Source organism: Actinia tenebrosa, unplaced genomic scaffold, assembly GCF_029948245.1.
Source record: "Actinia tenebrosa isolate PJP-AT-01 unplaced genomic scaffold, QUT_ActTen_1.0 PGA_scaffold7__59_contigs__length_16204524, whole genome shotgun sequence".
NCBI classification, from domain to species: Eukaryota; Metazoa; Cnidaria; class Anthozoa; order Actiniaria; family Actiniidae; genus Actinia; species Actinia tenebrosa.
In genome coordinates, this window is record NW_028292584.1 from 15,299,901 (window position 1) to 15,327,643 (window position 27,743).

General features: G+C 38.1%; 2 protein-coding genes across 2 annotated transcripts; both read left to right on the forward strand.

Moving 5' to 3' along the window:
* The first annotated feature begins 128 nt into the window (after positions 1-128).
* LOC116297175 (DNA-binding protein SMUBP-2) lies at positions 129-11,272 on the forward strand. Its single transcript, XM_089040314.1, has 11 exons — positions 129-500; positions 1,813-2,008; positions 2,704-2,998; positions 3,374-3,445; positions 3,915-4,043; positions 5,621-5,889; positions 6,414-6,560; positions 7,178-7,481; positions 8,037-8,160; positions 8,323-9,111; positions 9,687-11,272. Exons 1-11 carry the CDS (start codon positions 251-253, stop codon positions 10,232-10,234), a joined length of 3,123 nt encoding a protein of 1,040 aa, XP_088896440.1. The 5' UTR covers positions 129-250; the 3' UTR covers positions 10,235-11,272.
* Positions 11,273-11,969: 697 nt separating this feature from the next.
* Positions 11,970-27,349, forward strand: LOC116297174 (mucosa-associated lymphoid tissue lymphoma translocation protein 1). Its single transcript, XM_089040324.1, is given in 17 exon segments — positions 11,970-12,331; positions 13,205-13,276; positions 14,374-14,445; positions 15,071-15,157; positions 16,204-16,275; positions 16,841-16,942; positions 18,470-18,493; positions 18,910-18,933; positions 19,403-19,531; positions 20,020-20,091; positions 20,682-20,874; positions 21,800-21,874; positions 22,829-22,950; positions 23,466-23,615; positions 23,826-23,983; positions 25,392-25,490; positions 26,289-27,349. Coding segments are annotated over 17 exon segments (1,950 nt in total). The 5' UTR covers positions 11,970-12,000; the 3' UTR covers positions 26,457-27,349.
* Positions 27,350-27,743: the final 394 nt, after the last annotated feature.

The window sequence follows — 27,743 nt, forward strand, 5'->3', positions numbered from 1 at the left end:
CTCAGTTTTCGCAAAAATTTGAAAAACTTCTTAAGGCGGTGGTTTTACATTTCCAAAGGCAAAAGAAAAAGAAAAAGAAAAAAAGAAAAGAAAAAGGAAAAAGGAAAAACCCAACAATCAAACAAATAAATAAATAAACAAAACAAAAAAAGTATTAGAGTCCCCTAAACAGTCCCGTGATGCAACGGGTCTTACTTGAACACACAATATCAAGGTCCAGCTGCTTATCCCATGGCAGTAGAAAACCAAGATGGCGGACGTATCAACATTTGTCAACAAAACTCTTTCTCTGTTGAATATCGAGAGGAAAGCCGAGGTAGACGAGGCGAGAACACTACAAGAGAGCTCAAATTTGAACGAACTTCAGAAGAAGGGTGTATGTTTGTTGAGATTACGAGTACAAAGTCGCTGTACGGGGTTGTATGGGAGAGATTTGTTGACGTTTGAGAGTTCGAGATTTGGGACGGACGGGACGTTGGCTGCTCATCGAATTACTCCAGGTATTTTCAGTTTTGCTTAATAATCTGTTAATAATTTTGATGTAACTAAATTACAGATGGTTTGGGTATGTCTTATAGCAATACTTCATGTCTACTTGCAAAGATATTGTGATGATTTTACACTGTACAGTATGCTATAAACCATTTTCACAAAAGCCCGAACATTACTTGCCACCAGCCAATCGATCTCTGGTTAGCCCATGAATAACAAAAGCTTTTTCACCTAAATTATCGATATAGTACTCTATGAATTCAAATTAACCTTTCTCAAAATTAATCTTGAATGGAAGGCTAACATGGAAATACAAAAGAAATGCCCCAAATTCCATCGAGAAAAAATGTGATTTCTTTTGTGTTTCCATGTTAGCCTCACATCTAAGTTGAGTTTGAGAAGGGTCCATGTATTGTCCATTTTTAAAAGTGCCTTGAGCATAGGATAAGTGCGCTATCGCAATAAAGTTTGTTATTGTGTGATTCAAGAAAATTTTTTTGTATCTCTCCTTTACTTATTAACTGGTTATTATCATTATCATCATCAACCATCCCATCACATTTATTCATTCATCCATCAATCATCTATCCATCGCTTTCTCCATCCACCCAACCATACATCTATCCAACCATCCATCCATCTATCCATCCACTCAACCATACATCTATCCATGTCATCTTATCCATCCATCCATCCCATCCATCCATCCACCCAACCATACATCTATCCATGTCATCTTATCCATCCATCCATCCATCCATCCATCCATCCATCCATCCATCCATCCACCCAACCATACATCTATCCGCGTCATCTTATCCATCCCATCCATCCATCCATCCACCCAACCATACATCTATCCATGTCATCTTATCCATCCATCCATCCATCCATCCACCCAACCATACATCTATCCATGTCATCTTATCCATCCATCCATCCATCCATCCATCCACCCAACCATACATCTATCCATGTCATCTTATCCATCCATCCATCCATCCATCCACCCAACCATACATCTATCCATGTCATCTTATCCATCCCATCCCATTGACTTGGTCGTTTCTCTTTCTGATTCAGAGGGTCTTTCCAGCCTTTCAGTTTTTTCTCCTCTTTCAAAACAAGCCTAACTAATTCAAACTGATTAGAGCTGTGCTAAGGGGTCATAAATGAACTGTACATATAACGAATGCCAGGGGTGCGCCAGTGCTGCACTTACAGTGAATAACAACAAAGAGTTTTTTTTTAAAATTGAACCGAGCATTTTTAATTTTATCTCATTTTTATCTTTCATCTCATTTCCTTGCTGATCGTTAGGTGACATTGTTGGTGTTAGTTACAACAGTCCTGCTGGTAAAACACAAGAGTTATGTTCTGGTATAGTCACCCGTGTTACTCAGACGACTGTAGTGGTGGCATTCAATGATGCTGCTGATACTGATGAGCTTGATGATGATGGACCCTACAAGCTGAACAGACTGGCCAATGATGTCACATATAAAAGAATTAAAAGGTATGTACGTTACCACCCAATTCAAACCTTCTGGTAATAGAAGCGTTTGTCTCTACAAATTCAACTGTGAAACCAAAATATAAGGAACAATGAAACTTATACCCCATTCCCACCTAAAGGTGTTTAGTTAAACTATATGTTTTCATTAGGAAAAAAATTGAGGAACTAGAAACCTACAATATAATAAAACTTTCTAAAATATTATCAGAGCAAGACAAAGGATAGTTTACATGCATTATTTGACCAAAGATTGTGCAGTGTTCGTAGATAGTTTTCCAAACCCGTTTAGTTAAACCACTTTAAAACATGTTTAAGCCTTGGTGTGAATGGGGTATTTAGTCCCATGTGGTTTGAATTGGGTGGAAACGTTTATAACAACATGTTAGCCGATTAGGTCTATCCAGATTTGTATCCAGTTGCTTCTCTTGCGCTGGAGTCGATGGGCAGAATTTAGAGAACCTGTGTTGTACCTTGCATATATTAGCTGTCTTCCCATATTCCATTGGGGGATTGGAAGATCTAGGCTTCCCTGGCCCATGGAGCACCTTCGTGGAATGGAAATAAGACAAATGTGTTTAAAAACTCATGTACAACAACTTAAAAACTCCATTGAGTTTTGAGTTCACAGATGGTAAATTGTATCATAAATATACCTTTTATAGATTGTTACGAATGTTTTTCTTGATTACCAATAGTGCTATGCAAGATTTGTCAAAATACAGGGGGGGAACGGCATCACATCTCATTGATGTCCTCTTTGGCAATTCCGAAGTTGGTTTTCCATTGCAGTCTGATCATCTTGACTTGAGCAAGAACACAGAAGAAGGGGGTGGGTTCTTTAACACCTCTTTGAATGAGTCACAGAAGGCAGCTGTGAGGTTTGCATTGAGTCAGAGAGAAATTGGTGTAATTCACGGCCCCCCTGGAACAGGCAAGACTACAACAGTTGTTGAAATTATACTACAAGCTGTAAAGAAGCTGGGAATGAAGGTATGGGTTGTCTGTGTGTTTGATAATAATTCGTTCTTTTTAAAATAAAATTAAATAATAAAAATATTAATAGTGATGATGATGGTAAGAGCCCATTTCAGAGATGTGCTAACCAAGTGCTACTTGCGAATACATGGTGTGAAATATAAGGCCTTCTTGAGAAGTTTTATCTTTAACAAGTGAATAAACAATAATATACCATAATATTCACAAAATGTCGAAGACAAAACTTCTCAAGAACACTTATGTTTCATGCCACCAAGCTTATTTTTGCACATGTATAGCCTTTGTACAAATTCTAGACATCTTAGAAATTGAAATAATGAAGTTGATGATGTCAATGATGGTGATAGATTGCAATATGTTTTTTCTTAGGTACTTGCCTGTGCTCCTTCAAATGTTGCTGTTGACAATCTGGTTGAAAAGTTGGCAAAAAGTAAAGCTAAGGTAAGTTAAAACAAAGTCACTGAGGATCAAACTATGGACCTCTTGCTTACAGCTGTAGCAGGCAGCACACTAACCAACCAAGCCACACTTGCTCCTTAAAACAAGTGTGTGAGGTCACTGAGGATCAAACTATGAACCTCTTGCTTAGCAGGCAGCACACTAACCAACCAAGGCACACTTGCTCCTTAAAACAAGTGTGTGAGGTCACTGAGGATCAAAATATGGACCTCTTGCTTAGCAGGCAGCACACTAACCAACCAAGCCACACTTGCTCCTTAAAACAAGTGTGTGAGGTCACTGAGGATCAAAGTATGGACCTCTTGCTTAGCAGGCAGCACACTAACCAACCAAGCTACTCTTGCTCCTTAAAACAAGTGTGTGAGGTCATTGAGGATCAAAGTATGGACCTCTTGCTTAGCAGGCAATGCATACTTTAACCCATTCTTCATTTATTGTTCTGTTGTTGCAGGTTGTACGACTGGGTCATCCTGCCAGGCTCTTGAAATCAATCCAACAATATTCTCTTGATGCAATCCTCACATCATCAGATGCTTCTGCCATTATACGAGATGTCAGAAAAGATATTGACAAAGCATTGGTAGGTATTACAGTGCGACTACTTCAACCAAAACCATCTCAACAAATTTTCCACAAATTATCCAATAGTGTTTGAGTATTTAGACAATAGATTAGCGGCAAATTTTGAATTTAAATATTCTTCCGTTGTTCCGGTTGGTAGAACTAAATGATGAAGAAGAGCTTGTAATATATTTTCTTTGCAAATTAGTGATTTGTGTCACCAAAGATATAGAAAAATAGTAATGTACGACTTCAAATACAACAGGAAAGCAAATTAGAGAACGTATAAAACACAGTTTTTATGATTATAGTTTGTTTCTTCCAGACAAAGATATTATCAGGCTGACACTGTTAGATCTTATCACTATGTTGCTATGCGACAGCACTTTATATTTGACAACAGAAGTGCCGGCAGTCTTCTAAGCCGTGTAAACCCATGGATATTTGTCCGATTTGTAGCAATTCTATTGTTTAGATTCCTACTTTTGATTGGCTAATTTGTAGAAAATTTGTCGAGGTGGCTTTGGTTGGAGTAGTCGCACTGTAACAAAAAGCAATGACTTTATAATGTAGATGTAGCCAGGGTGTGGGGGGGGGGGGGGGGGGGGGGAGAGAGTAATCCCTTTGTCTAAGGGGTAGGGGTGATTGCAAAGGTCACTGCCAAGGTTTCCTTACTTCGCTAGTGGTTCTTTTACATCCCTCCAACATAGACCTCTTGCAGCACGTCAGAATGTAGCTCAATTTGGAGAACATAACAATAGGTTTACAATTCTATTGAGAATTAAATTCTTTTGTCTTGTCCTCCAAATTGAGCTGCTTTGACATCACATGAAAGGGGTCTATAGACTTTATTTGTGGTAGGCAATGTGTTGCCATTGCAGATCACGTGTCATTCCCTAGAGAATCATTTCTTTTTTTCACGGTTGTACATGAGAAGACAAATGAACATAGTTACAATTCAAACAAATAATCTTATTATCAAGAGAATGACGTGTTCTGTAATGGGAAAACATCGTACCATGAGACTAAGGCATATTAATTAAAGTCTTCAGCTTAATTTGGAGGACATAACAATAGGTTTCCAATTCTCAGGAGATTGAAATTCTTTTGTTATGTCCTTCAAATTGAGCTGCTTTGACGTCACATGCAAGAGGTCTATTGGTTAGAAATGATGTAGTAAAGGTGCTACACACGGTGCAACATTGCACGCAACAGGACTGTTGCAGTGTGTGTCTACCCCAAACTTGTTGCACACAACGTTGCATGCAACAAATCTGAAGTGGAATCGTGCTCTACTCTTACAACATTGTGTGCAACAAATTTCATCATGTGAACATGGCTGCAACGTTACCTGCAACATTTTGAAATTTCCAGCCAATCAGCTTGTACCAAATTTTTAACTGCTGACCAATTATCTTAACATAGCAGGCTGACACAAGCGATGTTGCATGATTTTGTTTCAATGTTATCAGCCCCAATTCAAATTTGTTGCTTGCAATGTTGCGCGTAATTTTGCACCGTGTGTCAGCACCTTAAGAGGTGTAATAAGAGATGAGAATGCAGGACATGCAGTACTCCAATGATTTTGTGTTTTAGACAAGCTCGAGAAAGTCCCGCGGAGCTGCAGAGAGAAAAAACCTAAGGCAAGAAATCAAAACCCTTCGGAAAGAACTACGACATAGAGAAAAGAAAGCAATCAAAGAGATTCTCACAGGTGCTGAGGTCGTCTTGGCAACCAATACCAGTGCAGCGAGTGATGGTCCTTTGGGTGGGGTCATGGAGAATCATTTTGATCTGGTGGTGATAGATGAAGCTGCACAGGCTTTGGAAGCCAGTTGTTGGATTCCTTTGCTAAGAGCAACAAGGTAAGATAACACTGCATTCTGTGAAATGATGATAATATTGATGATGCTGATGAAGTTAACAATACTAATGATTTGGTGGTGCATGATGGTGATGATAATGATGGTGATGATGATGATGGTGGTGATGATGATGGTGGAGATGATGATTATGACAATAATAATAATGATACTGATCAGTTTAACGATGATGATGGTGATGATGGGGATGCTGTTAAGGATGATGATGATGATGCTGATGTTGGTGATATTGATGGTGATGATGATGGTGATGATGGTGATGGTGATGATGAAAATGATGGTGCTGATGACGATGATGATGGTGCTGATGACGATGATGATGATGATGATGGCGATGATGATGATAATAGTAACAGCTGTTTAGAGGCAGTGCATTACCAGCGCACACCACCACCCCTCACGCACCCATTGTTATTTTCCTTGTTTCTCCCTGTCCCCTCCGACTGCGATAAAACAAAGATGTTCTTCACTTCTTTTCACACGATGAAACATTCGTTTTCCTTTAGGTGTATATTATCAGGCGATCACCACCAGTTACCTCCAACTATCATCTCTCATGAAGCAGCCAAGAAAGGCCTGGACGTGACTTTAATGCAAAGAGTCGTACAACTATATGGAGACAAAGTAGTCCACATGTTGACTACTCAATACAGGTAGTTAAGTATGGATACACCTATTTGATATTGATACGAGTCGTACAACTATATGGAGACAAAGTAGTCCACATGTTGGCTACTCAATATAGGTAGTTAAGTATGGATACACCTATTTGATATTGATACGAGTCGTACAACTGTATGGAGACAAAGTAGTCCACATGTTGACTTCTCAATACAGGTAGTTAAGTATGGATACATCTATTTGATATTGATACGAGTCGTACAACTATGGAGACAAAGTAGTCCACATGTTGACTACTCAATACAGGTAGTTAAGTATGGATACATCTATTTGATATTGATACGAGTCGTTCAACTATATGGAGACAAAGTAGTCCACATGTTGACTACTCAATACAGGTAGTTAAGTATGGATACACCTATTTGATATTGATACGAGTCGTACAACTAAAAAAATGATACATTAGGGAACGACACGTCTCGAACCCAGGTCGTATTGTTGAGAGGCGGCGCATTAGCAGTGCACCCCTCCCCCTCCCCTCCCCCTTGTGCTTCTTACAATATTTTCTGCCAAATCAGAGGCGCAATAATTAATGTTATTCACGCTAATTCTCTCCCTCGTCTATCCACTTTTATCTCATTTTCTCTAGAATGAACGAATTGATCATGCAATGGTCTTCCGACCAACTCTACGAAGGTCGCTTAGAAGCTGATTCATCTGTCAAGCATCATCTACTTAAAGACCTTCCGGAAGTAGAAGACACAGAAGATACGTCACTTCCGGTGCTCTTGATTGACACCGCTGGATGTGACGTTTACGAAAATGAAGCGGAAGACGAGGTTTCAAAGGGGAACGATGGAGAAGCAGATATTGTTACTGCGCATGTCACTGCGTTGGTTAACGCTGGCCTTGACCCAAAGGACATTGCAGTCATTGCACCTTATAATTTACAGGTACGTTTTAACGAATACAAATGTATTTCTTTATTCAGCGTTCTCAATTATTTTTACTGGAAAATCTGTTTTGGAAGAGAAAAAATTGAAACTGAATACAAAGATTGATAACTTGTCAGCAACAACAACAGCAACAACAGCAACAGCTAAGCAGTAGTAACAGAAGCAGCATCTACAGCAGCAGCAACAACAACGACAACAACAACGGCAACAACAACAGCACAACAACAGCAACAACAGCAGCAACAACAACAAAAGCAACAACAAAAGCAGCAGTAACAACAGCAGCAGCAACAGCAACAACAACTGTAATAACAGCAACAACAACAGCAACAACACCAACGACTAAAAATGAACAGCAGCACCAGCTTCAGCAACAACAACCCTGACAACACCTAAGCAGTTTCTTCTCATAGAAGAAAGACTATTTTGTTACAATCCAACGAAAAATGGAATAAGCTTGGTGAACACAGATGAGTGCAGCTGTTCTATTTGAGAAATAAGACTACCTTTCATTTTAATACCAGTGTTAATAGCGATTTTTCTATATTCCAGGTTGAATTGTTAAGAATACGTCTGATACCTTCGTTTCCTTCACTTGAAATCAAATCCGTGGATGGGTTCCAGGGGAGAGAGAAAGAGGCTGTGGTCATTTCATTAGTTCGATCAAACAAAACAGGTTAGTAGATAACAGTAAAGAAACAATAACAACCCACCAACCCACCAACCCACCAACCCACCCACCAAGCAAACATCCATCAAGCAAACAACAAACCATACAATTATCATATTAACTAAACAGCCATAGTTTATTTTTTTCTTAATTCAATATGTTTTTCAGGTGTTGTTGGTTTCCTGGCCGAGGACAGGAGAATTAACGTGGCCATAACACGTGCTCGACGTCACTTAGCTGTTATCTGTGACTCTGAGACAGTTAGCCATCATTCCTTCCTCAAATCCTTGATTGACTATATGAACGACAATGGCGAAGTACGCTCTGCTATGGAGTATCTCCATGGAAACGTCATTACTGCTGACGTTTCTACTCTTGAATCAAGCTCCATAGCAACGCACGTGGGAATCCGAGATACCCACCCTTTGGTTTCCAAGGAAACGAAAGAAGGCTGTGATGTCGATAATAACACAAAGAAAAGCGAGAATATGAGAAATCCCTTGGAGCCATCTTCACTAAAGCATAATGTCAAGAGCTCAAGTAAATTTAATTCTACAAATTCTATTTTGCGAGAAAAATATTGTCTAGAAGAAAAGTTAGGAATTGAAAAAGATTTGCCAGACAAAAGAAGCGAACCAAGCGAAAAGACAAAATATACGAACAATAAAGTTGAACATAGAATTAAAAATAATTTCGAAAAGAAAAAGTTTGCTAATGAGAAAAGAGATGTAGTCGATTCTTCAAGAATACCACTCTCAAAAGAACAATTAGAGGAACAAATTCAAGGTTTTTTAAAGAGTAAGATGAAGGAATTGGTATTCAGCAACGAACTAACGTCGAAGGAAAGATTTTACGTTCACTCTATAGCAGAAGACATGTGCTTGGAACACGAGAGTAAAGGAGAAGGAGAAAAAAGGCATATTGTTGTTAGAAAAATAATGAAGAAAGTTGAAATAGGTGAGTTTATATCATATTTTCTATTGCTTCTGTATTTCCTCTCGTTGTTGTCATTGTTGTTTTAATTGTTGTTGTCATCGTCGTTGTCATTCTTATTTTCATTTTTTGGGGGGAATTTACATTTTCACATCTTTTGAATGGAAAAAACACCAAATTTCAACGCTTTTGGATAGAAAACCTACAGTAAGAAAGAAGAAATAACTAGCTAAAAACTAGTGTGAGCTGCGTCGGTGTTCATGAAACAGTAATGATAAAAGCGTAAATTTTACACCGTGAAAAGATGAAAAAACTTCCTGACGTTTCGGACGCTAGTCCTTCGTTGGAGTAAAAGAGCAAGAAAGGATTTTCCACTTTTATATTTAGGAAAAAAAATTTTGGCGAGGTATGCCAAAGCTCAACGTTTTTGGATAGAAAAATTATTGTAAGAAAGGATTTTCTTCGGTTTTTGGATGTAAAACGTCTGGGGATAATATTACCGATATGAAGCCAGGCTTATGATATTGCTTTTTCCATGCGAGAACATTATTTATGAGTTTCCAAACGAGTTACTATTTATTTTTCTCATTTTACTACAGAGAAAGATGACGATCTGCTCAGCACTTGCCAAATCTGCAAGAAGAAGCTCCCAACATGTAACCTTACGCTACACCTGCTTCGGTGTGAACAGCAACAAAAACAAAGAACAGCAGCAGCAGCAATGGCGAAAAATGAACCATTCTCTGATACAGACGATGTGGTTAAGAAAAAGAAAAAGACAAAGAAAACGGATAAGAATCCACAAAGTTTCTCCAAAGTCAAGAACGATGAAGAAGACCTAGATGTAATGCTAGCAAAGTTTACCCACGCTGACACAAGGTGTGCTTTTGAATTGTGTAAGCAGTGTATCACAATGCTGGGACAGACTTGTCGATGTTGCAGCAACACATATTGCTTGTCGCATCATATTCCCGAGGTCCATGGTTGTGGTGACCAGGCCAAGGTACTCTCCAGAAAGAGCCTGGGGAAGACTGAGCCACGTAAACCAAAGAAACTTGATTCGACGCGTAAAGCACAGCTGCAGAAGAAACTCGATAAGAAAGTGAATGAAATGGTTGATAAACGGAAACATAAAAACAAGGAATAGCTTAATAGATCTTATTTCAGTGCCATGGTGCATTCTTGGGCTGCATGTTACGTCATAGCCGCCATGTTGGTTGACTATACAAAGCTTTTCTTGTTAGATCAATACCCAAGATGGCGGCTCTTTCTTTGTTATTTATATCTCGAAGGGATTTTTGTGTCACGTGGTCGCACCCCAAGAACAGGTTATACATTATTCTCATTGAGCTTCATTCTGATTTGCTGCAAGGGGTCATTTGGTATCCTTCCTTCTTAGCCCTTCCCAAACAATCTCACTGAAGCATTTCTAATGCTCTCTCCCTCATCCAAAGTTTGTTAACCAAATATTCTTCGTTAGCACGTACATCTTAGCGGCCATGTTGGTGATAATTTACCCCCAAAATGTTTCTAATTAACTTCGCTTGTTTTATCACCAACATGGTCGCCATCACACCTTGTCATTTAACTCCTTTGGGAACGCTTGCAAATAATAATTAGTTCAACTCATTGCACCTTGAAATTCCTTATCTGGGATTCAAAACCAAATAGTTGACTTCTCTTTAGATTGGAAAGCAAAACCAAATAGTTGACTTCTCTTTAGATTGGAAAGCATTTTTCACGTCAAATGCAAATGGTCGTGATGTTACTACCGAAGCATCATCTTAACTTTGATCATCCCCATCCCTCATTCTCTCTGTGATTTCCCAAGGAACTGAATTAATATACACGTATTTCAATAAAGTCAGTCACCGAAAACCTAGAAAGCTGAGATCAGTGAGCATCATGGGTAACTTTTCATATCACAAAAGCATATATATACAAAGCTTTTTTTAATACAAACTGCAGCTCGATGATGCCCAGAAGAGGTGAGACTGTAACCGATAAAAGATTCGCAAGTCCATAAACAGTTATCAAGCGGTTGAACGTGTAAAATGAATCTACCCATAATCCTTGTCGGCATCGGCTTTATAGCTTTTTAGGTGACTAACTTTATTGAAATAAATGTATGTGCAGTGATCGCATAGCGCACTAATAATATGTAATAAATTTTCAAAATATTTTAGATGGTTGTTGGTGATTGTGTTAGTAATGGTGGGGAGGCTGTCGGTATTATCAGTTTGGTGTAACTAGGGAGAGCACTTCATTGACTTGGTTCTCGCTGGAAAAATTTTTTTTTATTACAGTCGAGCACGAAAAAAAAATTCTTCAGCTTTAAGAATTGCTTACAAGTGAGGTTATCGGGCCGGTATATTGCTTGTTGTCTGTATCAAACTTTCTCCCAAATAATATTGTCGTTCGCGTCATTTGCATGCATCTTTTGTTTGAATCGGATTTCGAGGCGCGAGCAGCAGTCTGAAGGCTTCGAGGAAGACGAACGGAAGCCACGGAATGTTTTCATTAAAGAAAAGGAAGTAAGGAATTTCCGAAGTCTATGCATTCCATTCCAGATATTCCAATGTCTATTAACCGTCTCCCTTGACCTTGGCAAAACGTGATCAGGCAAATAACGTACGAGACTAGACTCAAAACACTCGAACAATAAACCACCCTTAAATTTTTCTCATAATGTAAACCCGTGCTACTATTTTATTTAAACGCGAAAAAACCAGCCAATCACAAACGTTTAATAGTACTTGGAACATGTTGTGGCGAGCACCAGATACATACTTCATGTGACTCAGATTCTGCTTGTCTTAGGGTCAAAAGTTTAGACGTTTGCAATACATGACGTACGTACCGGGATAGCTTGACCGCTGATCCGTGGCTCAAATTTTGATTTTTTTTGCCAAAATGGCTGCAAAATCGCAAAGGTGTTCAAAAGTTTGTGTCGAAAACTTGGCTTCCAACTTAAAACCAAACATCCTAGACGAGCTAGGAATGTACCTCAATCCTCGAATGCCCTTGAAAGACTATAAAACGCTAGCGGGAAAGCTTGGGTATTCATTTTTAAGAGTAAGAAACTTTGAGAGAGAAAGTAATCCAACAGTGTCGTTACTTGAAGACTGGTGGACAAGTTATGGCAAGAAAGGCGAAGCAAAAACAGTCTCTGAACTTATAAATATACTCGAAGAAATGAAGAGAGACGACGCTGCAAGTTTACTAAAACCTTACGAATATATAGGTGAGTTTGAATATTGAGTTCTCATCGTTATTTTAGGGGTATAAGTTAAAAAGATGATTTGTTTATGTCGTGAGTAATAAAGACGTGAAAAAAATATTCCTCATTTATGCATGATTTTTTGAGCCTTTAGAACAAAAGAATGTTATTATAAAAGTTTAAAAATGTGTTTTGATATATTTTATCAAGTATAGAAGCAATAACTTTGTCTATATATAGTGTTGTACAAGTAAATTCGAATTTGAAGTTATTTTTTACTCTGAAATTACGTTAAAAAAGACTAATTTGAAATTATATTATTATTGAGCTTTTAATTAATTCCATGTTTTGTAAACACGAAGATTTTCATATTAGATTTTATTAGAAAATAAAAAATTCAATTTATGCTAGGAAATGTTAACTAAGGTTTTGAATTTAGAGTCAATTTAGTCTAACTGTTGAATAGTTGACATCACCTCTAGATAAGTTATTTACTATTTTAGTTGACTTCGTATGAATTGAAAATTCACATGCCAATGGCTTGAAAACCAAGGGGAGAAGACATTGTCTAGTGAAGCAAATGCCTGGTTTTGTATGACTGTTAGTTTTCCAGATTGGAAGTAATACTGAAACGTTTTTTATCCTGAATTATGACTTTTCGCTGATATTCAAAGCCTAAAATTATACTAAAACAATTATTGCCCTCAGGCTCAGTGATTATGGTGAATATTTTAACACCTCACCGCTCAAAGACTTGTGGCTCTGTAAATATTCCACCAATAATCACTTTGCCTTTGGCAAATAATTGTTAAATATTATCTGTAAGTTTATTTAGTGGAAAATGAAACCTGTTAAAAATAGTGATCAAATTAGCATAATATTCAATTTTGTTTTCAGAAATTGAAGTTCCACCTCCTAGTTATTCCAGTTCATCACCAAGATTCAAGTTCGGTGCTTACTCTTATAATGGTGTGTAAGGAAATTTTCAATTAATTTTCCTTCATAAAAATCCCAGGATAAAATCCTGATAACGATAGATTATTGCATGGCAGGTATAACTTGTAGAATATAAGTAGGGTGTTGGAAGGTTGACACTAGAGTATTGCAAGGTTGTCAGTAGGGTGTTGGTGGGTTGTCAGCAGGGTATTGGTGGGGTGTCAGAAGGAAGTTGGTGGGTTGTCATAAGGGTGTTGGTGGGTTGTCAGTAGGGTGTTGGTGGGTTGTTAGTAGGGTGTTGGTGGGTTGTCAGTATGGCGTTGGTAGGTTGACAGTAGAGTGTTGCAAGGTTGTCAGTAGGGTGTTGGTGGGTTGTCAGCGGGGTGTTGCGGGGTGTCGGAAGGGTGTTGGTGGGTTGTCATAAGGGTGTAGGTGGGTTGTCAGGGCTTTCAATAATATTTGAAGTAGATGGATGAAACTCAAAAGTACACGTCTGTTTCCACAAATTTTACTTCTTATTTATTAAGACTGATTCGCAAAATAGCCGGCGGTATGAAGGTAAGTACCCGGCAATAAACCGCTGGTAGCCGCCTTCTATTGAAACCCCTGGGTTGTCAGTAGGGTCTTGGTAGGTTATCAGTAGGGTGTTGGAAGGTTGTCAGCAGGGTGTTGGAAGGTTGTTAGTAGGGTGTAGGTAGGTTGTCAGCAGGGTGTTGGAAGGTTGTCAGTAGGGTGTTGGTGGGTTGTCAGTAGGGTGTTGGGGGGTGTCAGAAGGGTGTTGGTGGGTTGTCAGTAGGGTGTTGGTGGGTTATCAGTAGGGTGTTGGAAGGTTGTCAGCAGGGTGTTAGATGGTTGTCAGTAGGGTGTAGGTAGGTTGTCAGCAGGGTGTTGGAAGGTTGTCAGTAGGGTGTTGGTGGGTTATCAGTAGGGTGTTGGAAGGTTGTCAGCAGGGTGTTGGAAGGTTGTTAGTAGGGTGTTGGTGGGTTGTCAGTGGGGTGTTGGTAGGTGGTCAATAGTTGGTTGATTATTTGTAAGGTGTTGGTAGAGCAAAGTAGGGTACATACTGATTCTGGGTAATGAACACCAGAGCGCATGCAGTGCTAACATTAAAACACTTTTGTTACTCACAGATATAATAACAGAGACAAGACTACCTACAGAAAATGATTTTTGTTTCTCTGGCTATTCTGGAACCCCAGAAGGTATCTATAAAATGGTCTAGTTTAATGCATATGTAGCAAGGACGTAGGCAGGGGGCAAGGAGGGCATCCCCCCCCCCCCCCCCCCCTTCCCCACTTCGTGGCAACAAAATGGCAGCTTTTTTTAGAATTTATGCTTATTTCAAAAATGCCAGATTTTTTAATTCAGCGTTTTGGGGGCCCAACCAAAATGGCTACCCTTCAAAAAATCCTTGCTACGCCCATTCATAGAAGCATATCAATGGGTGACACATTCTTATAGCCCACTAATTTATATATATTTAGTAAAAATACGCAGGTGATTATAGAAAATCTTATGTGCTGATTGGGCGAAAAAACTCGCACTATCACACGATAATCACCTGCAGTGATAATCCAAAATGGCGGCCAGCCGCTTTGTTGCTGAAACGGGAAAAAATGCCTTTTGTCTTTTTTTCCTTTTTTTGAAAGAATCACCTGTGTATTTATACTAAAACAATTATTTGCCTCAGCCTCAGTGATTATTGGGGAATAATTACCTTGCCGTTCGAAGACTCGCGTCTTGGTAAATATTCCCCGATATTCACTTCGCCTTTGGCGAATAATTGTTAAATATATAATAATATAATAATTTAACCTCTATTTGAAGCAATTGGTACAGTGGTACAGAGTGAAATTGAACATATAATTCATCCTCATTCTACGATGGGCTCCATGTCAGAACCTCGAGCACAAGGTATGTATAAACTATAATGATATCTTTGTTTTCTTATGTACTTCAAGCTACAAACTATCAAAGATCAAAACCTCTTATTACTATTATCTAAAACTTTTGATGCAATATCTCTAACGAATTTGTAAAATCTCAAAAAGGATAGCCTGTGTGCATCCAGTCTTTTGTCTGTCAAGAAAAGAAGGGAAAAAAATAAAGGAAAGAAGGACTTGACAGAGGAAAGCCTGGATGTACACAGGCTATTTTATTTTTATTTTAAAAATGACACAATTCATAAATTTGGATATAATGAGGTTTCAAGGACTGGCCATGGAGACCTTAGTCTCACTCTCAGTCACTACCGCTACTTAGGGTAGCAGCTGCGAGGGAGTCTATGGAGACCAGGGCCTGGTTGTACGAAGCCTGGATAGCGCTATCCAGTGGATAAGTCGATGCTGTTATCCAATAAATTTTTCCACTGGATAAGATTTATCCATTGGATTTAACAGATCAAAAACAGTTTTCCGTGTTTGATACTCTGATCAAAACACTTGGGATGTTGAGAGAACATGAGAGAAGCATAGGAAACCACGACGCGTAGCGGAGTGGTTTCCAGCTTGTCGAGTGTTCTCCCAACATCCCAAGTGTTTTGATCAGAGTATCAAACACAGAAAACTGTTTTTGATTTGTTTCATAAAATAACAAATAGGCGAAAAGATTGAAAAAAAGCAAAGTCTAAGTAAATTCTCCCTATGTACAGTCTTATTCAAACTGACCAATGAGCGCGCACAATAGATTAAAAATGACGGTAGCGTGTTTTGATACTCTCATAAAACATGGTTTTCGACCAATCATAGTGCGCGTAGTATCCCGATTATTTTATACAACCGTACAACCGGGTCCTGCACAATTGTAATGATAGTCACCTTTGTTACTGTGCAACTACACAACCAAGGCCACCCTGACAAATTTACATACCAATTAGCCAATCATGATTTAGTATTTTTGTTTTTAATTTATTACATGTATATCCATGCTGACTTTGTTTGATTGATGATGTTAATTCCTAGTGCGACACCCAGCAACAATAGAACAGATTCAAAATAGACAACAGAATGAACAACAAAGAGTTAGAACACAAGGTGAGTCAGTAGAAGTATTTAAAATTTATATCAAAAATGAATTGTCATCCTCATTAGTATTCTTTATGTAAAGAATACTTATGAAGAGGACTTTATGGGGTTTAAAGGTCCATGCACACAAAGTGTATGGTCGCTCCAAATATCGATTTAATTGCTCATTATTATTCAGGGGTTTTTGAAAGTATTTCATGAAAGCTTGATGAAGGTTTTCTTGCGTGTTGCATGTTATATGTTGCTTGTTGCATGATGCATGTTGCATGCATGCACACTTTCTGTTCCGTCATTCCTATCTAAAATAAAGGTTGTTGTAATTTGTATTTTATAAAACAAATAAAAAACTTGCTTGCTGTGCTGTGTGGAGTTATAAAACACTTGGGGATTAGCAGAACACTCGAGAAGTGTTGAGAAGCACTCTGATACACGTCATGCTTCTCCTAATACTTCTCTTGTGTTCTGCCAACCCCCGTGTGCTTTATAACTTCACAAAACATGTGTGCCCGTTATCTATTTCTTTATTTGATAACTGTCATATATTATACATTGTATATATGTAACTGACCAACAGAGAACCCACCCAAAGTAAATGAAAACTCTGGCATAAGAAATACAAACGTAATGGATGATAGACCTAGTGGTCACATGAGAAATACACACGTAATGGATAGCGGTAAGTACTAATAAAGTACTAATAAATAAAACCGATTTTTCTGTGATCCGTTCAATAATACAGAGTTGGTATGGGTTTTGGAAAGTCTTGGAAAGTGACAAATAAATGGATTTTCTCAAGGACCTGGAAATTTTTGGAAAATTGATTTTTGGTCCACTAGCCTATGGAAAAGTTATAGATCTTTTGCAGCTTGTCTAGGTCATACCTGACAAAGAATTGTTTTCATTGTACTACGGATTTCATTGAAGTGTGCCATGTATTAAAAAATTTGTCTGCGAATTTGCCTACGAGACGCTGTGACTCCGTCCACTCGGAGGTGTGATATTGTGTGCATTCCTTTCTCGTGAAATGCACAATGGACATCAGCGAACTTGGTCGTGTTTACAGTAGGGGAAGAGCATAAGTAGTGATTTGAGATCTCTCGTCATAGATGAGATTGTTGAAAGTGGTGGGGATATCATAGCATGATTCTTTCCTGGGAAATTTGCAGAAATTGCTCGAAAACGTCCCCCGCCTCCATACTCAACTTTGAACTCAAACCTTTTACTCGACGCCATAATTGCGAATTGAACATTGCACGGGAATAGCCAAGAAAGGAATGCAGACAAAATCACACCTCCAAGTGGGCGGAGTCTCAGCGTCTTGTAGGTAAATTCGCAGACGAATTTCTTAATGCGTGCCACACTTCAATGAAATCCATAGTAAAGAGCTGAAGATTTTTTTGTCAGCATTAACGTGTGATGTACACATGTCATTGTCTGCTTCAGCACCTACTGGCATTTTGGTCCTAGTGGAGTGACTTCATTTATGTTTCAGATCTATGTATTTTGCTTTATTTTTGTGCTACATTATGTGTGGTTTTGGAAATTTGAATCAATGGGTTTTGTTTTGAAAAAGTTTTGGGAATTCGTCCAGGGGATCCTGTATGAACCCTGGTAATAAATCATGCGGGAAGTGACGTAATACTCAAAAAGGAATGACTAGTAAACCAACCCCCCTTATACACACTTTAATATGTAGAATTTTTATTGCCTCTTTAGAAACGAGCAAGAAACTGGAGCGAGTTATTGAATTTCAATCGTATTAGAAAAAAACTTTTGTCATTTGAGAAAGCATCTCAAGATTAGTAAGTCTGACAAATTTCAACAGGATTGGATGAAACAAAGCAGAATAGCTGTCCTTCAAAAGTGTTGAAAATTTATGAAGAAAGTATGGTTACAAGTGCCCCTTTAACCATACAGTACATTCTTTTAAACTTTTTTCACACTTTTGAAGGCTTGTAACTCTGTCTTTTTTTATTGAAATGCTTTATTGAGACGTATTATTGAGATGCTTTTGCTGATTACATTAAAATTGAAAAGTCACGCCAGTCTTTTGCTCGTTTCTAAAATGGCCAATTACAAGCAATGCTCTCTCTGATGAGAGGGATCAAAGGTGGTGTACCTTATTTCTGGTATTACAACACATTTTTTATACCTGTGGCAACTATTGTTTGGCATTACTGACTGTTATTTCATTTTTTTGTAGTACAAAGGCCTGGCCTGATGCAAGGTGGGTTATATTATGTCCTCTAAGAGTCCTAAAACAGTATATAGACTGTACCCCATGCACTAACTATTTTTTATCATTTATTTTTGAACCCACTGATAGAGCAAGGTACTTATATACCTTTTTTATTGGGAGTCGCAGGGCTGAGGCAACTCAAACTTTTTTTCAACAATTGTAGCCCACCCCATTTCATTCAGCAATAGATTCATGATGCTCTTAATAAGTCAACAAGGAAACGTTTTTGTCAAAATAAAATGGTTTGACCTCCAATTACTGCTGTCCTTTCTTTCTAAAATGCAGCCCCCCCCTGCTCACCATAACAAAGGTACTTTTCCTAGGTGTTTAGTGCAAGGGGTCTAAAGACATTCTTTACAAAGTTGTTTCATAAATATTTAAAGGAATATTATTTTCTCTTTTAGTGCCAAGACCAATGGAGCCCCCAGGTAGGAAATATATCAACGACATTGATCAAGGGCACTAGGACACCGAATGTGGTTGGATTTCTATAGGGTTTTTTTTTCCTTTTGATTATTTGAATTAAATCAACGTTATACTTGTTTACTTATCTTGCGTCCATGTTCCTTCGTTCGCTGTTGTAATGCAGACGTTTTCATTCCAAAGGTCAAACGGTTTAAATAGCCTATGAGCGTTACTTCTTTAACGGCCGTTCCGTACTTGACTCCGTTTGTACTATACCAACAACAACGCGACCGCGCGATAGTGAGTTAGCCATGCCCTGACTTAGATCAGCCCAGAGGTTGTTTCAGGGTTTGATCTGTGAGTTAGCCGTGGCCTGACTTAGATCAGCCCAGAGATTGTTTAATTTGTTAATCAATGAAATTCGAAGGTTCTTTTGCATTGCTGGCAACACACATTTATTGATAAGGATTCTATTGTTGTTTTGTTGTTTAGTGGTATCAGATAAAGTAGCCCTGGTTATTGGTAACATGGAATATGAATGTGAAAAGCTGAGAGGATTATTGTAACCCGTGAAACAGATGCCTCAAGAGATAGCAAGCACTTGTGCAGCTGTGGGATTTAGTACTAAAATTATTCATCCATGACCTCCCCCCCCTCCTCCTTTCCTCTCGGACTAGGCTTCCGCCCCCCTCCAGAAATCCAAAGAAGAAGAAGGAAAAGAAGAACTCCACTCTTCTCTTTCCTCCCTCTCCTCCTAACTCTCCATCCATCCATCCACTCAGTCCATCCCTTCCTCCCTTCCTCTCTCCCTCCCTCCCTCCCTCCATCCATTCCTCCCTCCCCTCCTCCCTTCCTTCCTTCCTCTCTTTCTCCCCTCCTTACTTCCTTCCTTCCTCCCTTCCTCTCTACCTCCCATTAATCGTCCATTAATTCATGCATTCCTCCTTTCATTTCTTCATTTTCCATTTCTTTATTTTATCATTCATTCGTCCATTAAAATTTTCATTTTTTCTGGTTCATATTCCACATATTCGTTCATTCCCTCCCATCTTTCCTCCCTTCCTCCATTCTTCCCTTTAAAAAATTCTACCATTTCCTCCCGTTTCTTCAGGTCGTTTCTCTCGTTAACCTGTCTCTCAGCGAGATGAGAATAGCTGTCTTGTCGTTTTGTCGTCTTCTAGGTAAGTCGCGGTTTGATCGAAAATCCTGCAAAAAAAAATTCCCAGTAAAATTTAAAGCAACTCAATTTGGATGAAATAACAATAGGTATCCAATTCTCATGAGATTGAAATTCTGTTGTTTTGTCCTCCAAATAGCCCCTTTTCTTATTCCGTAAATACCGTGTGTTTTAAGACTGAAGACTCATCTCTGCAGGCTTAGCCTTGCTTAAGAGTAAATCATTTGCAAATGTCAATTGTAATGTAAAGAATGTGCAGCTTGAACAATACCAATGTTTTGAAATCCCACGGACTTTTAAATCTAAGAAAAAATCATTTGCAAAAGTCAACTGTAATGCAAAGAATGTGCAGCTTGTACAATACCAATCTTTTCGAATCCCACAGACTTTTGAATGGTATCTGTGAATAGCTGACTTATAAACGAAGCTAAGCCTGTGCAAATGAGTCTGTAGTCTTCAAGAACAGTAAAAGCATCGAATGTGAAACTGGTGTATTGAGCTGCTTAGACGTCACATTCAAGGGGTTCATTGCTTAAATATAAGATATTTTGAATAAGTATACCGATCATATTTTATGATCCTTTATTTTGATAGGAAAGGGAGTGTATGCTGTGTTATACTATGGAGGCCACGGTTATGAAGACGGTGGAGAGAACTTCCTTGTTCCAGTGGACGCTAACTTGTTATATAAAAGAGAGGACAGCCTGTGCGCACAGGAGATACTTCAGACGATGCAAGAATGCGAAACAGCGTTAAACTTGCTTATCATCGATTCTTGTCGGATAAGGTTAGGCCTTGGGGGATTTTACAGATTTACAAATTTTATTTTATTTATTTGGAGTTTTGCAATATTGTACATCGACTTTAGTCCAAATAGACTGAACTACATCGATTATGAAATTATAATATTAAATCTCAAATCTAGCTTTGAGGTTTGATTATTGGAGAGCACGGGTGTGCATGGGGAGGGGGGCTGGGCGAGGCTGCTTATTTTTATGGTCATGAGTTCCATTAAGCCCTTGCTAAACGAGGAAACAAGTTTCCAGAAACATGTTTCCCGCGCGCATGTTCCCCGATGATTCCAAGTTTAGCCACATGCGAAACATTGCTACGTGCAACGAGTTTTGCTTCCAAGACGCAAAAATGTTTCTGCTGTGCGGCAGAAACATTTCATGCTTCCAAGACGCATGGAAACAATGTTTCCCTATGTTTCCTCATTTAGCCACGAAAGTCAACATTATAAAAGTTCGTTACTTAGCAACGCTAGCTCTATCTTGAAAGTGCGCATGCGCTAACCGATATTGAGTAAACATGTTTCCCGATGTTCCCTGACAGTTTTGCCACCTTTGGAAACACTTAGAAAACATGTTTCTGGAAACATGTTTCCTCGTTAGCCAGGGCCTTATGGTCGAACAATGCATTATGTGCCTAGATTCAGAATCGCCTTGGAGGTTCCTTCGCTAATGTGCTGACTCTAGCCACTGTGGTCATGCATTCAATACAAGGACCCAGATGCTTTGTGCGCGTAGATTCATAATCGCCTTGTCGCCAGGGGGGTTGCTTTGCTACTGTGTTGCCTCTCACCTCTTGCTACTGTGTTGCCTCTCACCTCTGTGGTCATACTTCAACACAAGATCCTGAAGCATCGTGCGCCTAGATTCCTCGTCCTCTAAAGTTCAAGTCGACACGATTCATTTTCTTTCTTTCTTTAGGCTTCCCGATAGAGGACAACGCCCTACTTTCGTCAAGCGAGGAGCAAAAGGGAATAACATCTTCGCTTACTCATGGTAAGGAACCGCGCCTCAGGCGAAAGAGCGTTCTTTCACTCACGACGTGACAAGGCTGCCATATGGTGTACCAAACACTAGAAACTTTCTGCACAGTATTTACATAAAAATAGAGTTCAATTCCCGAAGGATAGAAAATGTATTGTTTTGGTACACCATAATGGCCGCTGTGACGTCACGTGAAAACGCTCCACAGGCCTCTTGTATGGACGTAATATTTCCCCATTTCACATCTCATTTCAATCCCTCGAGTATCATTCTTTGTCTTACGGTAGAACACGAGAAGAAACAGATGAACATTGATAATACTAAAAAAAAGTCTTATTCTCAATAGAATGACACATGGTTTGAAATGGGGGGAAATCAAGGCCAAGGTAAAGAGGTATATGTTAACAGACACCTTGCAGCACGTCGGAATGCAATAAGTTGGCAATAAGTTTCCAATTCACCTTTTCGGCGCTAGCCGTCACGGAGGATAAATTGTTTTAGATTGTGTTACTGTCACCAAAAAGTTCGGACATCGTTCTTGAATTCCCGTACAAATGTACTGACTCTAAATGAAATATTTACTTGGTTCGTTTAGTTAGTTCTCTAAATACAAGTAAAGATCATTTTTCTAACTTGCTTAAAGCTTTTCTTACTGCTGTTAAGAGGGTTAACTAAAGAAATCTGTACCTACATTTTCTCCTTAAAGTCAGTGAATTTTTATGGGAATCCGAGAACAATGTCCGAACTTTTTGGTGACCGTAACACAATCCAAGCTAGCGCCGAAAAGGTGAATTCTCATGAGATTGAAATTATTTTGTTTTGTCAAAATTGAGCTGCTTTGACGTCACATGAAAGTGGTCTATACCTCAAATATACTTTGGGCACGTCCTGCGTGGTGTATTTTTATTTAGAGCACGAAAGAAATCTGCGTGAACTAATTTGTTTGTTTATCTGGTTGATAAACAGCTGCTCCCAACAGGTAGCCCACGAAGAACATGACCAGATGAATGGATTGTACGCTCAGCATCTTTTACGGCACATCCGAAGAAATGCTAGAATAGAACATATATTGATGGATGTTGCTACAGGTATGAGATATGTGGATGGATGGATGGACGAATGAATGGGTGGATGGATGGTTGGATGGATGGTTGGATGGATGGGTGGGTGGATGGATGGATGGATGAATGAATGAACGGATGTGCGGGTGGATGGATGGGAAAGAAGGATGGATTGATGGATGGGATAGATGGATGGATGGATGGATGGGATAGAAGGATGGATGAGATAGAAGGATCGGAATCGGAAAACTTTATTTACCCACGGTAATTATATCAAATAGTTACATAAATTATATAAAAATCTGTTCTACTTATAAGCCGTGCAAAAATTACATAAAAACTAAATAAGCTGAATATGAATATACATCGATTTAAAAATACTAATTTTCAGTGTTGTCAATGCTAAATCGACGATTTTCTATTTTCCTTTAAAAAACAGCCTTCTGCTAGTTACCTCCACCATTTCCAAGCCGTGTCATTTCTTGAGTATTATCTCTTTCTCTACACCCCAACATTGATTGATCATTATCTTATTGACCCAGATGTTTCCGTCTCGATTGACCCAAGAATCAACCAAAGACCCTGCCATGAGAGTGACGCATATTTAGACTGCAGATTAACGGATCCAATATACCCCAACGTATTGCCGCATGAGTTTTCAGAACGAGTTGCGCTATGGCAGAAAGCACACAGTAAGTAATATATAATTTTAGGCACTGCCTAAAAGCGGAGCTCCCAATAGCACAGGGAGCCCAAAAAAGAGTTAAGGTTGGGTAAGGAGTCATACATTGTTTTACTTACAATTCACAAAATCCCACCCCCATCACCTCCCGAATGAATTCAGTCATATTAAAAACTCTCATCCTCTCTTAGCCATCTGCTCATACATTCGTGTTTTATAGCTCTTCCAGAACCATTCATCGCGCTTGAGACCAAATATCTTGTGGTCGCAATGGAATTTAGAGCAAACTTCTCGAACGTAATGGAGGTGTTAATGATCACATCAAACAAAACAGACTGTCCGATGACACGGTTCGTTATGGATTTAGACGTACAATCGGTAAGTGCAGACGTCTCTTCTTCAGTGTTTGGGGACCAAGGGCAGTGTAGCGGTAGAAAACCTGCCTTTCACTGGGGCTTCGGGTTCGACTCCAGGACTTCATCAAATGTGTGTAAAGTTTAAATTGAGTTTCCCCATCATCCGAGGTTTTTTATAATTTTTCCCCTCCATCTTATTATTATTATTATTAATTATTATAAATTAATTAAAATTTATTATCAATTATTTTATACACTAATAATAGCCTGTGCTATCAGATGTAATCTGCCTGTGATTATTATTATTTATTATTATTAATTAATTAAAATTTATTATTAATTATTTTATATACTAATAATAGCCTGTGCTATCAGATGTGATCTGTCTGTGATCATTATTATTAATTATTATTAATTAATTAAAATTTATTATCAATTATTTTATACACTAATAATAGCCTGTGCTATCAGATGTGATCTGTCTGTGATCATTATTATTAATTATTATTAATTAATTAAAATTTATTATCAATTATTTTATACACTAATAATAGCCTGTGCTATCAGATGTGATCTGTCTGTGATTATTATTATTAATTATTATTAATTAATTAAAATTTATTATCAATTATTTATATACTAATAATAGCCTGTGCTATCAGATGTGATCTGTCTGTGATCATTATTATTAATTATTATTAATTAATTAAAATTTATTATCAATTATTTTATACACTAATAATAGCCTGTGCTATCAGATGTGATCTGTCTGTGATTATTATATTAATTATTATTAATTAATTAAAATTTATTATCAATTATTTAATATACTAATAATAGCCTGTGCTATCAGATGTGATCTGTCTGTGATCATTATTATTAATTATTATGAATTAATTAAAATTTATTATCAATTATTTTATACACTAATAATAGCCTGTGCTATCAGATGTGATCTGTCTGTGATTATTATTATTAATTATTATTAATTAATTAAAATTTATTATCAATTATTTAATATACTAATAATAGCCTGTGCTATCAGATGTGATCTGTCTGTGATCATTATTATTAATTATTATTAATTAATTAAAATTTATTATCAATTATTTAATATACTAATAATAGCCTGTGCTATCAGATGTGATCTGTCTGTGATCATTATTATTAATTATTATTAATTAATTAAAATTTATTATCAATTATTTTATACACTAATAATAGCCTGTGCTATCAGATGTGATCTGTCTGTGATTATTATTTTTTTATTATTATTGATCATTATTATTAATTAATTAATACTTATTATTAATTATTTTATATACTTCTAATAGCCTGTGCGATCAGATGTGATCTGTCTGTGATTATTATCATTATCATTAATTTATTAATTAATACTTATTATTAATTATTTTATATCCTTCTAACAGCCTGTGCGATCAGTTGTGATCTGTCTATCAAGTGATCTGCTGGATGCACGCAGTAATGTGAAACAAGTGGTCAAATTGTCTGCGTTACAAAAGCTTCCCGTAAGTAAATAGTCCAATTATTGAATATTACCTTTATAAACCGACCGACCGTTATTTGGAGGTGGTCACACTGGATATAGGTGCCCTCAAGTCCAGTAAAGGAAATATCTACGCTTATTATCCAAATGGAACCTCTATAATACGGACACCGAGGGGCCATAAAAAATGTCCGTGATATAGAGGTGTCCGTATATAGAAGTGTCCATAATATAGAGGTGTCCGTAATATAAAGGTGTCCGTAATATAAAGGTGTCCGTAATATAGTGGTGCTCGTGATATAGAGGTGTCCGTAATATAGAGATGTCCGTAATATAGAGGTGTCCGTAATATAGAGGTGTCCGTAATATAGAGGTGTCCACAATATAGAGGTGTTCGTAATATAGAGGTGTCCGTAATATAGAGGTGCTCGTAATATAGAGGTGTCCGTAATATAGAGGTGTCCGTAATATAGAGGTGTCCGTAATATAGAGATGTCCGTAATATAGAGGTGTCCGTAATATAGAGGCGTCCGTAATATAGAGGCGTTCGTAATATAGAAGTGTCCATAACATAGAGATGTCCGTAATATAGAGGTGTCCGTAATGTTGATGGTTTTCAACCATTCCCTAGAGAATTAAATAACAAAAGACACGGCGGCCATGTTGGAGGATATAACAAAAGAATTCATTGACAATTCTTTTGTTAAGTTCCTCCAACGTGGCCGCCGTGAAAACCATCAATAGAAGTGTCCGTAATATAGAAGTGTCCGTAATGTAGAGGTGTTCGGGCATCTTGATAAGTCTTGGTTCGTTTTAACAGGATCAACTTCTAGCAAATCTACAGTTATTCTACGACTTCAATGGTAAACCAGAGAGATTGACAAAAAACCTTAACCTTGGTTTTCCACTAGTCTCGTCAGTCTTTACAGAGTGGGATTGGTGGATTACCTGTGGTCGATCCCCGCCTACTAAAATCACGCAAGTCTGAAATGTCCTGAATATTTCAAGGTAATCCTTGGGCTTCCTGTGGTGATCTACACTTTGTGGGGTGATTCGAAGAAAATCGATGGGTTCCCAGTGGAATATTGTAATGTAGTCATTGGGCTGCCTGTGGTGATCAGTCTACAAGGAATATTGTAATCTAGTCTATGAGCTGCCTGCGGTGATCAGTCTACAAGGATTTTCTAAGAAAAACGATGGGTTCCCTGTGGTGATCACTTTATAGGAATATTCTAGTGTAGTGGATTACTGCCTGTGCTGATAAGTCTACAAGGTTTTTCTAAGAAAAACGATGGGTTCCCTGTGGTGATCACTTTATAGGAATATTCTAATGAAGTCAATGGGCTGCCTGTGCTGATCAGTCTACAAGGATTTTCTAAGAAAAACGATGGGTACCCTGTGGTGATCACTTTATAGGAATATTCTAATGAAGTCGATGGGCTGCCTGTGGTGATTAGTCTACAAGGTTTTTCTAAGAAAAATGATGGGTACCCTGTGGTAATCACTTTATAGTAATATTCTAATGTAGTCGATGGGCTCCCTGTGGTGAACTCTCCTAACCAAGAGTACACAAATTTAAAGTATTAATGGTCGCTGTATATAGTAATCTTCTAGTGGTAGTTAGGTTCCCTGTGGTGATATCCATTCAATCTCTTTGTATATAGCTATGTTTTAATGAATTGAGTCTGATCGATGGGATCCCTTCAGGTGATAGCTGGGTTCCCTGTGGTAATATCCACTCTTTATCCTAAATTTATACTCGGTGTAAATACTCGATTGTAAAATCGTCGTGAAGTTCAAAATAATAGGCATTGGGAGAGTGTGATGAAGTGTGACAAAATGCTTTGTTTGATAAGATGAATCGATGTTCGAGAGCTGCAATATGCGTGATATTAGCCTCATTTACTGTGTACCCGGAACACCCTGCGGTCCCAACAACGTTTTTTCAAATAGACCAGTTTCGAATTGCAAATTACCGCTGTGTTCCTTGATTACAGACTCATTTGCACATGGTTAGCCTCGTATCAGTGTTTAAATATTCACAAATACCAACGGTAAAGTAAAGAATGCACAACTTCAACAATACAAACACTTTGAAACTCGACGGACCTTGACTGGAACACGTGAATATTCTGCACAAACTCGAGGCTAACCCTGTGCAAATGGGTCTGTAATCAAGAAACACAGCGGTAATTTGGAATTCGAAACGGGTCTATTTGTTGTAAACTTATTTCAACAAAGTTAGTCAACCTAAAACACTCGACGCTCAGACTGC

Excerpts from the sequence above, each read along its gene's own strand:
- LOC116297175 (XM_089040314.1), top strand. The coding sequence starts at position 251 with ATGGCGGACGTATCAACATTTGTCAACAAAACTCTTTCTCTGTTGAAT. Across the intron at positions 5,890-6,413 it reads CCTTTGCTAAGAGCAACAAG|GTGTATATTATCAGGCGATC; the intron begins GTAAGATAACAC and ends GTTTTCCTTTAG. Across the intron at positions 8,161-8,322 it reads AGTTCGATCAAACAAAACAG|GTGTTGTTGGTTTCCTGGCC; the intron begins GTTAGTAGATAA and ends TATGTTTTTCAG.